Genomic DNA, 14,593 nt, shown 5'->3' on the forward strand with positions numbered 1-14,593 from the left:
AGAAAAATCTACTCCTAAAGTGCGCGCATATTACTATAATTACGGTAATTTGCGGGCGAACCAGGAAAAAATGCAGTGAATCTTCAAATCAAATCAAATCAAATCACTTTATTGTCACACAGCCATATACACAAGTGCAATGGTGTGTGAAATTCTTGGGTGCAGTTCCGATCAACATAGCAGTCGTGACAGTGATGAGACATAAACCAATTTACAATAACATCAAATGAACACAGCACAATTTAAACATCTGTTATACACAATTACACTCAACAATATACAAATAATAACATACACTGTACAGTATACAATACGCTGGTTTTTTTTGTTGTTGTTTTTACTATATAGATACACATTATTCAATAAAAATTAAAAATTAATATATATATATATTAAAAAAAAGTATATATATATATATATATATATATATATATATATATATATATATATATAATGTACAGTATTGTACTGTATTGACATTCAGGCTGTCGGTTGATAGTCAGTTGTTAAGAGAGACATAATATAATAATAATAATATAATTTATGACAGTCCGGTGTGAGATATAAGTGTAAGGGTAATAAAGTGCAGTGCTGATGTATATTGATCATGAGAGATCAAGAGTTCAGAAGTCTGATTGCTTGGGGGAAGAATCTATCATGGATTCGGCTGACAGAATCTTGACAGAATATCAAGGCAATGTTTGTTTGGTGTTGGTATTTATTAATTTAACTTTATTTTAAAGAAGTAGGTTAATTCTTGCAAAGCACTACCCATGCTAACGCCACACTTCCTAAAGATATTGATTTTCTCAACTTAAGAGACCTGTAAATAATAATAATTAAAAAAATGCAGTTCATTTTTGATCAATTATTATTTATTTCAAGGGACCTCTAAAAACCTATACACTTAATATGAAGCTTATACTTTATCAGTTTGATGTAAGATGCATCTAAAGTTAACACAAGGCTCAATGTGTGTTTAAAGACCTGCATTCACACCTCATCCAAATAAGTAGAAAAATGAATGCAAGGAACATCCCACACTATAAACCCTTAATATGAAGCCCATTTACTTTAGCAAATCAGTTTGAAGTAAGATGCATCAAAATCAAGACCTTGTGATTGTTCTCTACTATAAAGAGACAGGTCCATTCAAATTAGCAGAAAGAATGAATGCCAATTTCTTGCAAGGGTTAGGTAAAAATGTTTAATGTATTGCATTAATTATGGTTAATGCAATAAACTGTAAGCATACCCTATTCAAAAAGGATGCAATGTGAAACACTTATTTCATTTTTTTTTTCACTTTTCACATACATTAGGCTATTACATTACAGAAAGTAAAATAGTGAAGTTCAAACATTTTAATAAACATAAACACCTAATAAATGTTGCCATGTTATTCTGTTAAGATTCGCTGTCCATCTCAATAAAATTGAAACAAAGTCTTTCTAGCACTGTCGGCCCTCTTTGGGACACTCTTGGGAGGCTATTTCCAGTCATGCTAGTGCCGCTCCCATCTACTTGAATGTTGGAACACCGAAATCTCAAATACGGTTGGTTAATATTACGATAAAAGAACATATTTCAAAACAGCAATCAAATTTGATAATATTGGAATAAAAAATTGTGCTTCTACCTCACATTACACTAAACCATACAATTTTCCTGGCTTGTATAGCTAATGCGCATGCGCTTTCTCGAGACTATTGACAGGCGATGTCCGTATCTAAAAGGTGATTGGCTCTTTTTCCTTTCTACATCCGTTGAGCGCTAGAGCTTCTTGGTTGGGCGTTGCAATTTCTCCCATTATTTAAATAGAAGTGTCCCTTCTCTGCTAAACACTCTCTGATTGAACTGTCAAAGCACGTCTTTCTGTTCCGCCCACAAACTACCGTAGTTATTATAATAGGCGCGGACTGACTTGACCGCATTATTATTCTGTTAAGGTCCGTTACTTCCGTTGCAAGTCATAATAAATCCCCCATTGAGCAGCATTCAAATTGTAGCACGTATTTGTCCTACTGTGCAAATTTGATCTCTAATATGTATAATCATTTAAATATATTATCTGCAAGACTGGACATAAAAATGAAGTTTACATTAGTCACTCATTTAGTGTCCCTCTGAATGTCAAGTAAATAAATAAATAAAAAATAAAAAAGTTAACAGATATGCATTATGCTTCACTCACTGATGCAGTAATGGAGCGTTTGGAATCATTTGAAATAATTTTAATGTACTACACATAATTGATCTCATATAACAGGGGTGTCTAAACTTTTTCGGTCGGGGGCCAAATGCAGAAAAAAATAAGATGCATCGCTGTTCAAATTAATAACTCTTCATAGCTATACAATTATAACTTCTGTTCTGTTACTTGCGTTACAAATAAGCTTCATTTTATTTACTAGATGTGCATGTGCAAGCTGAGCACGTACATCAGACACAGATGCACTGTCAGAAAAAAAGGTACTGCACAGGTACATTTTTGTTCCCAGAGGAACAAAATAAATAATTGCACCTATAAAGGTCCACAATAAGTCCTTAGGGTACAATTATGTACCCAGACGAGTTTGAAAGGTACATTTTTTTAGTTTTCAATGTTAAAGGTCCATATTTGTACCTTTGTAACAAAAAAAAGTGTATAGGCCTATCTAGAATATGTCATAACAAAGTATATTTTATTTATACACCCTTTACAAAAATAAATAAATAAAAACATGTATAGGCCTATCTAGAATATGTCATAACAAAGTATATTTTATTTATACACACTTTACAAAAAAAACAAACAAAAAAAAAAAAAACCTGAATGAAACAAAGTACATAAATAGCCAACAGTATGAATATAAAAAGGACTAAAATAACAAATATATGCATTTATATTGAACATGTACACGTAACGACAGGTTGTGCTCTCTTTAAGGAAATGTCCCTGGCTCGCGCCTGTCCGTTCAGTCAATCAGTGAGAGAGATTTGCACTTCGCTGGTTCCCTCAGCCGAGTTCTGACAGCACCGGCATCTCGAATGGAGTTGGTATAGAAGTCACGGAAGAGGAGAGGAAGAAATTTGAGGGTGAGTATAAAAGTTACACGCTGAAGCGTCCTTAGAAAATTAAAGTGTTGACCACTATTTAATCTAGGTATTAAACTCAACCAAATAGTTAACGGCACATAACCTTGAACTTATAACTAAGGCCAACAGAAAAAAAAAAAATCAGTTCTGGAAATTTCTGTCTCAAATAAAATGACTTTATTCGTCAAATAAGAGAGACGCTGAAACGAAAGGTTTTTTTAATTGCACTTATGTGTTAAGGCGCTTGCTGTTCTAAGTTTTGGCGGGCAAGTGGGCCCTATGAAGATTACGTTTGCTATACTTATCTTTATCAGTTTAGTATATTTACAACTGTATGTCTTAATATAGGCAATGTATGTGTGTTTGTATCAGTGTGTGTGTGTGTGTGTGAGACTGTGTGTGTGTATCAGTGTGTGTGAGACTGTGTGTGTGAGACTGTATGTGTGTGTGTATCAGTGTGTGAGTGTGTGTGTTTGTGTGTGTGAGAGAGAGTGTGTTAGAGAGAGAGAGTGTGTGTGTTTGTGTATGAGTGTGTGAGAGAGAGAGAGAGTGTGTGTGTGTGTGTGTGTGTGTGTATGTGTATGAGTGAGTTTTTGAAATTCCCAAGTTCCCTGTAGATGTTCAGACTAAGCTGGACAGAAAAGAATGTAATATTTCTGCATCGGATCGAATCAAAATCATAAGAAAACTGTATGAAAGCATTGCTCAGTTTAAGATGTAAGTATTCTTAATAACTGTGCCAAAGTATTAAAGGTTTACACTAAATTTGGTATTTAAATCACATATAATGCTAAACTAACATAAAAATATTTTTACAGGTATCCATCTATGAGTTGTTCATATGATATAAGGGGAGTATACACAGACCAAGCGACGTTTACAAGCGAAAACAGTCCAAAACAGTTGTAAACAAAGATGTTGTTGGATTTTGATGAGGATGCCATGTTGGATGGCATGAGGGTGAGTAAACCATAAGAGAATTTTCATTTTTGGGTGAACTTTTCCTTTAATGTAGATGTAGCCTTAGCATTAACTTATGGGACATTGAAACTGTATAAAATTACATCATTTCACAGGAAATTGCTTATGCTTTTTGTGTCTTTCTCAACTATTTGCAGCTTTATCATGAAATTGATTTCCTGTATAAATCTCTTAATGTGTGCTGCTGCTTTCGAGAAGGTTTTGGAAATATTGCATCTAGTGTGCTACAGCTTGCTCAAGAGAAATCTCCCTTAGCAAAGCTGCACAAGGAGACGAGAAGAATCTCTCACTGAAGATCATTCTGGTAATTGATTCTGATTATTTAAAACTGATCCGTTAATTGGCTATTGACCTCAGTCTTTATTCTCTTAATTAATCCTAGTCTTTCTTTGGATGGATTTATACATGTTTATGTGTCTTATAATTTAGTTATTGATTTCAAAGCAGCTCTCCTGATGTTGCCATCCTTGTTCAGGGAGAAACTGAAAATATCGTGCTTGGGGAGGTGCGTATATAGTCCTCTGTTTGTTTATTAATTTTATGTATGTGATAATTAAAAAGTAAAAATAATAAAAAACTGCATTTAGAGTTGTGCCACATTTATACATGAATATTGTGAATATTAATTACTGTTCAAGCTATATATTGTGTCTGTCCATAATTTGTAAAGTAACCTTAAGTAAAAAAAAAAAAGCTGACTGAGAGAAATTATTATGTGTACTCTGTCATTTAGAATGAACCATCATTGCCATATCCAATTGTTCAGCTGCAACAGAAGTCTTTTGGTTACTGACTGGAAGTCTGTGTTTACAAGAAGTGGTCAGAGCTGATGGGTTGGAGATCTGCAGGGCTAGCGGTGTGGATGAAGGGGCTCTTGCTGCATTTTGTTCTTACTTTGTCTTCAACCTGGCATATCCATCTCACTTAAAGAATACTCTGATATTTATTCAGCGGTATGTTCTGAAACTTGCTGTGGATGGTGACAAATCCTCTGCCTACCCCTGTGACCAGAGTCATTAACCACTTATAATAACATCTACCAAAAATGCCTCGCCCATTCTGTTGTCCAAAATGTTCTCGGAGAACATTCACACTTGTTAAATTTATCCAACACATAGGTCTCGTTCATGCACATGAAGCAAATTTTTCAGTAATTTTTTTTCATACTGTGTGAAATGTGAGGAAGACTGGACTGTCCTCTCACCAGGTGAGGAGGCTGATTATCAGGCACTAGATACATATGTTGTTGATGACAAATTGTTTGTTAGCACTTGGTATTCCTGCTGAAGAAAAAAACGGCACTATACTGTAACCCTAAAAAGGTGCAGTACACGTATTCTTTTTTTTGTCCCTAATTTGGAAAGCCAATGTGCTCTAAGTCCTCATGGTGGCGTAGTGACTCGCCTCACTCTGGGTGGTAGAGGACGAATCTCAGTTGCCTCGAGTTGTGCATCTGAGACAGTCAATCCGTGCATCTTATCACGTGGCTTGTTGAGTGCATTACTGTGGAGACATAGTGTGTGTGGAGGCTTCACGCTATTCTCCACAGCTTCCATGCACAACTCACCACGTGCCCCACCAAGAGCGAGAACCACATTGTAGCGACCACGAGGAGGCTAACCCAGCGTGACTACCCACCCTAGCAACCGGGCCAATTGGTTGCTTAAGAAGCCTGCCTGGAGTCACTCAACACGCCCTGGATTCGAACTTGCGACTCCAGGTCTGGTAGTCAGTGACTTTACTTGCTGAGCTACCCAGACCCCCAATGTAGCCTTTTTAATAAGCTATATGTCAATGTTAAACATTGGTTTTTATTTTCTGTATGTTTGAGATTGAATTTTGAATTTGACTTTATAGACTTGGATGAATTATATGACTTACATTACAATGTTTGTGTTTTTCACTTTTCAACATAACTCTTACAATGTTTTAATGTTTGTCATTTAATGCCCATTTTAAATGACTGCTTTATATTGTATTGTATTGTATGTAGTGTATTTGCTGTTTAATGTATGTTATAATATTTATTGATCCACACCTGCTGTTGAGAGATGTGCAAAGTTATTAATTTAATGTAGTTCTTTTTGTAAAAAGAGATTTATAAATAAAATGGAATATCTGTAAACCTGTGTCAATAAGGTACTTTTTGCAACCTAAAGGATCAAAATGGCTCTGTCACTGGGGTGGTACCCTAAAGATACATAGTTGTACCTTTTAATAAGGTCCATTTTTGTACCTTCTACGTAGAGTGCATGATTGTACCTTAGGGTACAAAATTGACTCTTAAATGGTACAAAGTTATAAGGTACAAATTTGTTCCTCAATTAAAGGTACCACCCCAGTGATGGGCACTTGTACCCTAAAAGGTAAAGTTTTGTTCTTTTTTTTTTTTTCCTTTTTTGAGAGTATGTGCAAGTGTTTTAAGCGCTCTCAACTTAAGTATGTCCTCACTCAAATGGTGCTGGGATGCCCGTGAATAAATTTTCTTGTTTCAACGAAATATCAGAATGAACCAATTAATTACAGTATACTTCCCAGTGATACAGAGGACGCCCCTCCATATATTTTCTCCATAGTCATATAGGAAGTAATTATTACTGCTAGTTAAGCTCAGAGGATGTATTCTGCATCTGAAGATGTCATTTTAATACTTCTGTTACAATTCTCTTTCCGATACATTCATCTGCTAGGGAATATTTTCATAATGAACAAAGGATTTAAAAGCATGTTAACACAACAATAATATTGTAGTAACTGGTGTAATAAATTAGTTTGCACATGTTTCAACATGATCCGAATCACTGCTCCCTTCTCTATAAAAATGTATTATTTATTTCATGAATGCATTTCTGATTTGTTGTGCACATTTCTGCTCAGCAATGTACAAGTTAGACATCCAAACAGCAAATAACACATGAAATAAGTATGTTTGCTAAGGCAAGCATGGCTTTTACTTTTTCTAATATTAGGGTTAAGGATTCAAACAAACCTCTAACTCCAAGGATTAAATTTGGTGTGTTAACTGGTCCTGCACCTTTTGTGCTACAAGACACAAATGATATTGATACCATAAATATTGCAGCATCCTACGCCATTGAAACTATTTAGAACACCTAAGCAACTGCATAGCAACTCCCTAGAAACCATCTACAGCACCTTAGCATTGTTGCAACATCATTGCTGTGTACAAGGGGAAACACATCATACATTTTTCAGAAAATGTTTAGGGTTATGTTTTTTAATTATGTTTGACTGTTATTTCTATGCATTTATTTTCCATTTGTACATTTAGTTTGTATCTTGTCGGTACAGGTTATGTTGATAATATTACAATAATACGGTACAGCTGGGCTAAAGCTGAAGTATGGGAGTAGATTTGATAGGAAGATTGTTCAAAGTGGGCTCACACTGACTGATCAAATCATAATGGAGATTAATTTGTTTATAAAACACTTGAGATGTTATGACATGGCAAATGTAACTGAAATTAACCCTTGTGCATCAGTTTAAAAAAGTTACTCATTGGTCCTTAGAGGACAAAAATGTCCACATGAAAAACTGCCATAATAATATTATATATTAATATTAATTTCCACTTTCAGTTAGTTAACTTTTTTAACCAACATCAGTCCTGATCATAACTGCCAAATATTCATATAGTTTCAGGATTTTAACCCTTTAAATGCCAGTTTGTTTATATAATGCCACTGTTGTTTTTTTATTATTTTCCATATACTAAATGCTAAGGGGAATTTTGTTTTGGATTAGCAACAACATTGATTTTGATGCATTGTTATTTTTTGTGCAGTGTCAGACATACTCCACTACTCCAATGTACTCCACAGATGTTTTCTACACACACACACACACACACACTCTGACATCCATACCAACACACCCACACAATTTTAGCTGCACAATGTATTCAATTGGCCTGCAGTGCTCTATAATACAGCAAACAGAAAATAGGAAAAAAGCATGTATTTGCTCCATAGGTTAAACATGAGAAAAATGGCGCCATCTGGTGAACATTATTAAAAATTATAATTTTGAAGCCAGTACTCCGGAATGAAAGCATATTATCATAGAAATCATGATTTTACGCTTTAATGGCACTGGGATCAAATATTGCAGTTTTAATGGGTTTCAATGGGGAAATGTTTGTCCTTAAGGTCCTGAGTGTAACTATTTTGTGTACACAGTGTATTATAGATGTATTATAAGAACTGAGGTTGAAATATCAAAATTCCTCATCAAAATTATCGAAAAGACAAAAAATTCCCGAAGTTCGCACAAGGGTTAAGAGGCAATTGTGCACCTTTTTCTAAAGTGGTTATTTTATCTTCATTTTTGTCATTTAAAAAAAGCATCTTGCTGTCTCTAAAGTATTTGCATAAGTTGAATTTCCCCCCAATAATAACCATCTCCCCTATATCTGCATTATTTCACTATAACACTGTAGTCACAGTGCACGCGCTTCATTTGTGATGTTTTTAATAGGACTCTCGTGAGCTCGCAGCGTCACGTGCTCGTCACAGCACCAGGAAGCTCGCGCAACAGAGATAGCTCACTGCTAGCTGTCATATACTGAATCCTGTCAGAGATAAGTTAAAGGAAGTCGACAGTTAAACGATTAAACTCGATTTAAAGCACAGAATCTCGCAGAACAATGAGGTGAAAGACATTTGTACGTACGCATAAGGAAGCTACCTCGCAAACTGCTCGTATCACATTTAACAACAACAAAAACAAAAGAGGTTCAGTGGTAATCTCGTTTATATTTAGACATAAGACCGACACAGGACACAAGAAAGATGGAGTGGGACAATTCTGGGACATTTGACACCAGTCAAGCTGGTTAACAGAGAAGATATCCAGTTATGACTGCTGTGTTTTGGATTTGTTCAAATCTGTGTGTTTGTTTACTGTTCTGTTAGCTGATATTATACTGATGTCATAGTGATCAGAGCCTTTTTTTCTTCGAAATATCTTTGGTTATTTTTCTGCGTGTGTTTGGTAATATATAAGAGCTCCAGTATGCATGACGCCTATGAACCAGTTCCCATCCTGGAGAAATTACCCCTTCAGATTGACTGTTTGGCGGCCTGGGGTGAGTTCTGCTTCCCTTTCAACACTTTCAACACTGACATGGTTTAGGTTTGATACTCTTGGTCTTCACTGATAATGGCAGCGTCTCAAAACCTAGATTTGGACAACATTATTGGGCATTCTGAACAAATAGTTTTAAGAATAGTGGACTGTTACATGCTGAGGGCTCATGATCATTACACTAACGTTTATCAATAACTTTCACCTCCTTAGACTAAAATGATACGTTAATTTCTAAAGAATCCTGGACTATCGATCGTTCAATTAAAGGGATAGTTCACCCAAAAATGAAAATTCTCTCATCATTTACTCAACCTCATGTCATCCCAGGTGTGCATGACCAACTCTGTCGCACCTCTCAGTGCAAGTGAATGGTGGCCAGATATGTGAAGGTCCAAAAAGCACATAAAGGCAGCATAAAATCCATAAAGACTCCAGTGGTTTAATCCATGTCTTCTGAAGCGATCCTATACATTTTGGGTGAGAAAAATTTAAATATAAGTTTTTCACTTTAAATCTTTACATCAGCAGTCTCATCGGTGATCATGATTTCAAGCTCGATTACACTTCCTAACGCCATCCAGCACTGTGCACATGCATCATCGAGTTTGAAATCATGATCGTGCCTAGAGACTGCAGTAGACCTTTGCATGCTAGTGCCATTTTGATTTTTAATAGGAATGACAATGAGGCTGTGAGGGATAGACTTACACTCTCTTCAATGGGCTGTGCTGCAGTTTAAAGTATTTTTGGATCGTTCCACAGACAAAGCATTGAAAAAATATCTTTCTGAGAACATTCATTGGACAAAAAAACTCAAGACAGCATAAGCTGTGGAAAATCAGATGTGATCTAGGACCTTTACACAGCTTTATACCATCTGTGCCATTGACAAGATGGTAAGTCAATCAATCACAGCCTCGTTGTCATTACCATTAAAAAATCAAAGATGGCGCTAACGTGAATAAGGTCTATGGCAAGATATACAGCAAAAAAGGATCTATGTTTTGATCTGTTCTCACCCATAAACGATTGGATCGCTTCAGAAGACATGGATTAAACCACTGGAGTCCATTCACTTGCATTGTATGGACCTACAGAGTTGAGATATTCTTCTAAAAATCTTCATTTAGCAAAAGAGAAAGTCATACACATCTGGGAAGGCATGAGGGTGAATAAATCATGAGAAATTTTTCATTTTGGGGTGAACTGTTCCTTTAACAAACTAAGGCTATTTTAAGCTTCTGGTCATTTGTAAAACATTTTCATGTTTCATTTAGTCTGATGATCATTCTGTGTTTGCAGATGATTGGCTCCTTGTTGGGACCAAACCAGGCCATCTCCTTCTGTACAGAATCAGGAAAGATGCCGGTGTGTAGTTTTTGTTTTTACAGCTTGTATTCAGCGTCGGTCCTTTTGTGGGATTTAATTGTTACTGATTACGCTGTTTATTTCAGGTACAAACAGGTTTGAAGTTACATTGGAGAAATCTAATAAGAACTTCTCCAAGAAGATTCAGCAGGTATGAATTCAGCAAGCCGAACTGACTTTTATTCATATGCAAGATATGAATTAAAGATACTGTATCTATAACTCAGTTTTCACTAGTTAAAATGATGATTCTTTATCAGCAATTAGCCCCATTCTAGTGTAAATGCGTATTTTTTAAATATCAGTAGTTAGTTTGCACTAGTAAAAACGTTAATCCTTTAAAAATAAATTCTTATTAAATTCTAATTAGATTCTTATAAAATTGTATAATATTAAAAAATAATGTTGTTACTGGCTTAAATACTGATTCTTGACATCGAAGATGGAATTTCAACAAGTATTAAACAATTATTGACAACTGTAAGTGCATTTTCACAAGGAGAATTTCACAATGATCTGTCAATCATTCCTGTTCAAAATGCAATTACAGATTAATACTACTTTAATACAGATTAATTACTAGTTGAAATTCCAATTTCACATATAAACAATGTACTACTTATTAGAAGAAAATAATTTTTGATATCAATAATTACATTTTTACTATTGCAAATGTCAATTCCTGATATCAACAATTGAATTAAAACTGTTAAAATAAGGGGCCTGGGTAGCTCAGTGGTAAAAGATGCTGGCTACCACGCCTGGAGTTCGCTAGTTCAAATCCCAGCGCGTGCTGAGTGTGACTCCAGTCAGGTTTCCTAAGCAACCGATTGGCCCGGTTGCTAGGGTGGGTAGAGTCATGTTGGGTTAACCTCCTCGTGGTAGCTATAATGTGGTTCTCGCTCTCGGTGGGCCGCATGGTGAGTTGTGCGTGGATGCCACGGAGAATAGTGTGAAGCCTCCACACGCGCTGTGTCTTCGCGGTAATGCACTCGACCAGCCACGTGATAAGATGCGCGGATCAACGGTCTCAGACGCGGAGGTAACTGAGATTCGTCCTCTGCCACCCTTATTGAGGCGAGTCACTATGCCACCACGAGGACTTAGAGGACATTGGGAATTGGCATTCCAAACTGGGGAGAAAAGGGGAGAATATCCAAAAAACATATTACAATAAAAATTACAACTGTAAACGGGACTCGTGCCTATATGCAAATATATTTATGGTTTTCATCCAACACTGGATTATGGTGGGACACAACTGTGCAACTGTGACCAGTTCATTTGCCCACTTTGGCAATTGTGTGTTTAATGTATAATATACATTATATAAGTCTGGACTCTTTGACATAGGAGTCTGACAGAGAAGTAGGACTGAAAATTAAAATTTGTTATATAATTCAAATATTAATGCTTGGATTGAGATGCGTTATAAAATGGAACGTTATCCACCTAGGAAAGAATGTTTTTTTTTCTTGCTATTTGCTGTCAAATTCTGCCCCTCCAAAGGTGAAATGCAGTAACTACATGGCTTTATACTTTTTGGATTTATTTCCAGCCAAATATTCATTATAAAAATTTCAATGATTTTCAATGTCAGTTGAATGCAATTTGAAATTTTTTCAAATTTCAATGTCAATAACATGCAATTGTTACCTTAAAAAGCTATTTTTAACTGATCAACCATGTTAGATGTAACCACATGAAGCACATCTTTAGGTTAGTTTTTAAATTTTTTAAGAATGTAAATATACCCAATTCAAGTGTTGTTTCTGTGTTTTGTCTTTTAAGGATTATATTGTTGTATATTTGATTTTACCACTCTGATGTAGAGCGAATAAAAATGTTTTGTCAGGTAGTTAGTGCTAGGTAAAAAAAAAAATGTCTGCTGTGGTAACAGTTAATTTAACTGCTTTTTAAAATGAAATTTTGCTATTTTTATTTTGACTACATCCATCTGGTTACATTACAAACAAAAATATTTTCAAGGTTGGATTATGTAGAAATAGATTCATAATATAAAAATACTTTTACAGTGTATGTTGTAAGAAGTCAAAAATGTCTGGAAAATTAATGTAATAAATTACATGTACTCCCTTATAATTTAGCCCAATATTTGTTATTAAAGCGACATAAAGTTAATTCTGAATTTAAAATAAAAATATCTATCTTATACACTTTGTGTTCAGCACAAAACATTTTGTCTCCCTCAGAGGCTACGCCCCTTATGGCAAGCGTCACAGCAAGTTTTATTATTAATCAGTACAGACATACAATCATTCTTTTGACATTAAGTACAATGGATACCCTAAAACTACAGCAAAAGTTAAGTTTCCATTTTGAGAAAGGCATATTGTAAGTACATAGTCAGTTCATGTTTACATGTAAAATGACTTAACAATACACAGTTTCAGAGACAATACTTCTGTTGCAAGCTAGGTTTAAGTGCTCAAGGATATAATGGTGATGGTTCATAGCTCACTCCGCCTGCATTGAGCTTAAACCAGCAAGTTTTCAGTACTACTCTTGGGCTTTGGCTATTATGCAAAACCACACCCATGGGAGTTGTCACCTGATGGTAGTTACATTTATAATGTAGTCATATAGCACAAACAAACAATACATTAATATAGTTGCAAGGTAAAAATTTTGCTTAAACAAAGCAAAGAGGTTTAAGAATATGCTGTTGTTTGTTCAAGTAGTCACTGAAAATGGTGAATAGAGTCTTTTTGGTACTGCTGTCCTGCTGTGAACAATTTGTGCTGTAAATGTCCTCAAAGGAAGTCTGCATGTAGTCATGACTGTGTAGGATCCTGATCTTGTGGTGTCCTCACAGTACTATACATTCCTACAACACAAGAAAACTAAATACTTTTCTATTTCTTTTAAGTTTAGAGATGTTAAGAAGAAGAAGAAATAACATGAAAATGCAAAATGTATGTAAAACAACATTAATAAAAATAAACTTACCCGCGTCGAGTCTCATATAGTAATATGATTGTTTTCCAGTAGTGAAGTGTGTCGTTGTTCATCAGAAGGAGAATGATGGGATGTTTTTTTTTTAAACAGAGGATCAGTATGTCAGTTGTTTTAAACCAGAATGTGATGGATGAGGTGTGGTGTACTCACAGTTATAACTAAAAAGTCCTGGAACAAAAGAAAACAAAAAAAGTTTTATTGTAATGTTTTAAGAAGGTTAACGAATTATATGCAAATGAAAAACATGCAAAACAGCCTTTATAAACAATAAACATACTCGCATCAAATCACTATTAAGATTATTTTTTGTTCAGCAGTGATGTCTACTTTTCTTTTTTCTCCGGTAAAGAATGAAATGTTACTGAAATTTGTTTTTTTAACAGGGGATCAGAAAATCAGTTGTTTTTAACCAGATGGCGAAGGATGAGATGTTAATGTTTTTCAACATAGGCTTAGAAGCTTAGTTGTCCAGAAACTCCATATTGTTTGTGGCTTGAAAAGGTTCCTCCTGGTAAATGTGAAACTAACATTACAGTTTTCTGGCATCTTACATTTTTTTGATATCAGTTATGCACTACTCAATACAAAATACTGTTTTTATATCATAGAGAATGAAAGAAACACTGCTTTTAATAAGTAGAACTACACAGCCCCAACATGTCTGGCACAGTTTGCCCCAAAATAACCATTTCTGATTTTTTGACAAAAGTCAATTTATAGGAAATGTAGAAAATGTAAATTTTATACTAAAAACCTTTTTACAAAAACACCACTTGCTAAAAATTACCACTTGCTAAATAGAAAACTGCAGGGCGTGCTTCAAATTACATACTGGTATATTTTTCTCCAAAATTTAACTACTGTGCAGTGACAACTCCTATGGGTGTGTTTTTGCATAATAGCCAAAACTTGTTAATCCAAGCTTAATACAAGTGTCGTGAGCAAAGTAAACGCAAGTAAAGAAAACAGAAAGAAAAAATAACAATGACCAGAGGAGACCTGGGTTGGTTGGCACAACATTGATTTTTTTCTTGAATGTTTCTTGTAATAAAACATTAAGAAAACCCAACAAATA

General features: G+C 35.0%; 1 protein-coding gene and 1 long non-coding RNA gene across 3 annotated transcripts in view; both read left to right on the forward strand.

Moving 5' to 3' along the window:
* The first annotated feature begins 3,637 nt into the window (after positions 1-3,637).
* LOC127411008 (uncharacterized) lies at positions 3,638-4,834 on the forward strand. Of its 2 annotated transcripts, none has more exons than XR_007892200.1 (5): positions 3,638-3,795; positions 3,897-4,038; positions 4,197-4,363; positions 4,507-4,564; positions 4,793-4,834. It is a non-coding gene; the product is annotated as an uncharacterized LOC127411008 (long non-coding RNA). The 2 variants fall into 2 exon arrangements; XR_007892201.1 differs by having other exon boundaries at positions 4,489-4,564; positions 4,793-4,809.
* Positions 4,835-8,600: 3,766 nt separating this feature from the next.
* The window catches only part of LOC127410936 (vam6/Vps39-like protein), a 68,312-nt gene continuing 62,319 nt past the window's right edge, over positions 8,601-14,593 (forward strand). Inside the window, exons 1-3 of the mRNA XM_051646210.1 lie at positions 8,601-9,169; positions 10,474-10,539; positions 10,626-10,690. Of these exons, the coding sequence (XP_051502170.1) occupies positions 9,097-9,169; positions 10,474-10,539; positions 10,626-10,690 (204 nt within the window). The 5' untranslated portion in view covers positions 8,601-9,096. The remainder of the gene's footprint in view (positions 9,170-10,473; positions 10,540-10,625; positions 10,691-14,593) is intronic.

The sequence above is a fragment of the Myxocyprinus asiaticus genome, chromosome 20 (genome assembly GCF_019703515.2).
Source record: "Myxocyprinus asiaticus isolate MX2 ecotype Aquarium Trade chromosome 20, UBuf_Myxa_2, whole genome shotgun sequence".
Taxonomy (NCBI): domain Eukaryota; kingdom Metazoa; phylum Chordata; class Actinopteri; order Cypriniformes; family Catostomidae; genus Myxocyprinus; species Myxocyprinus asiaticus.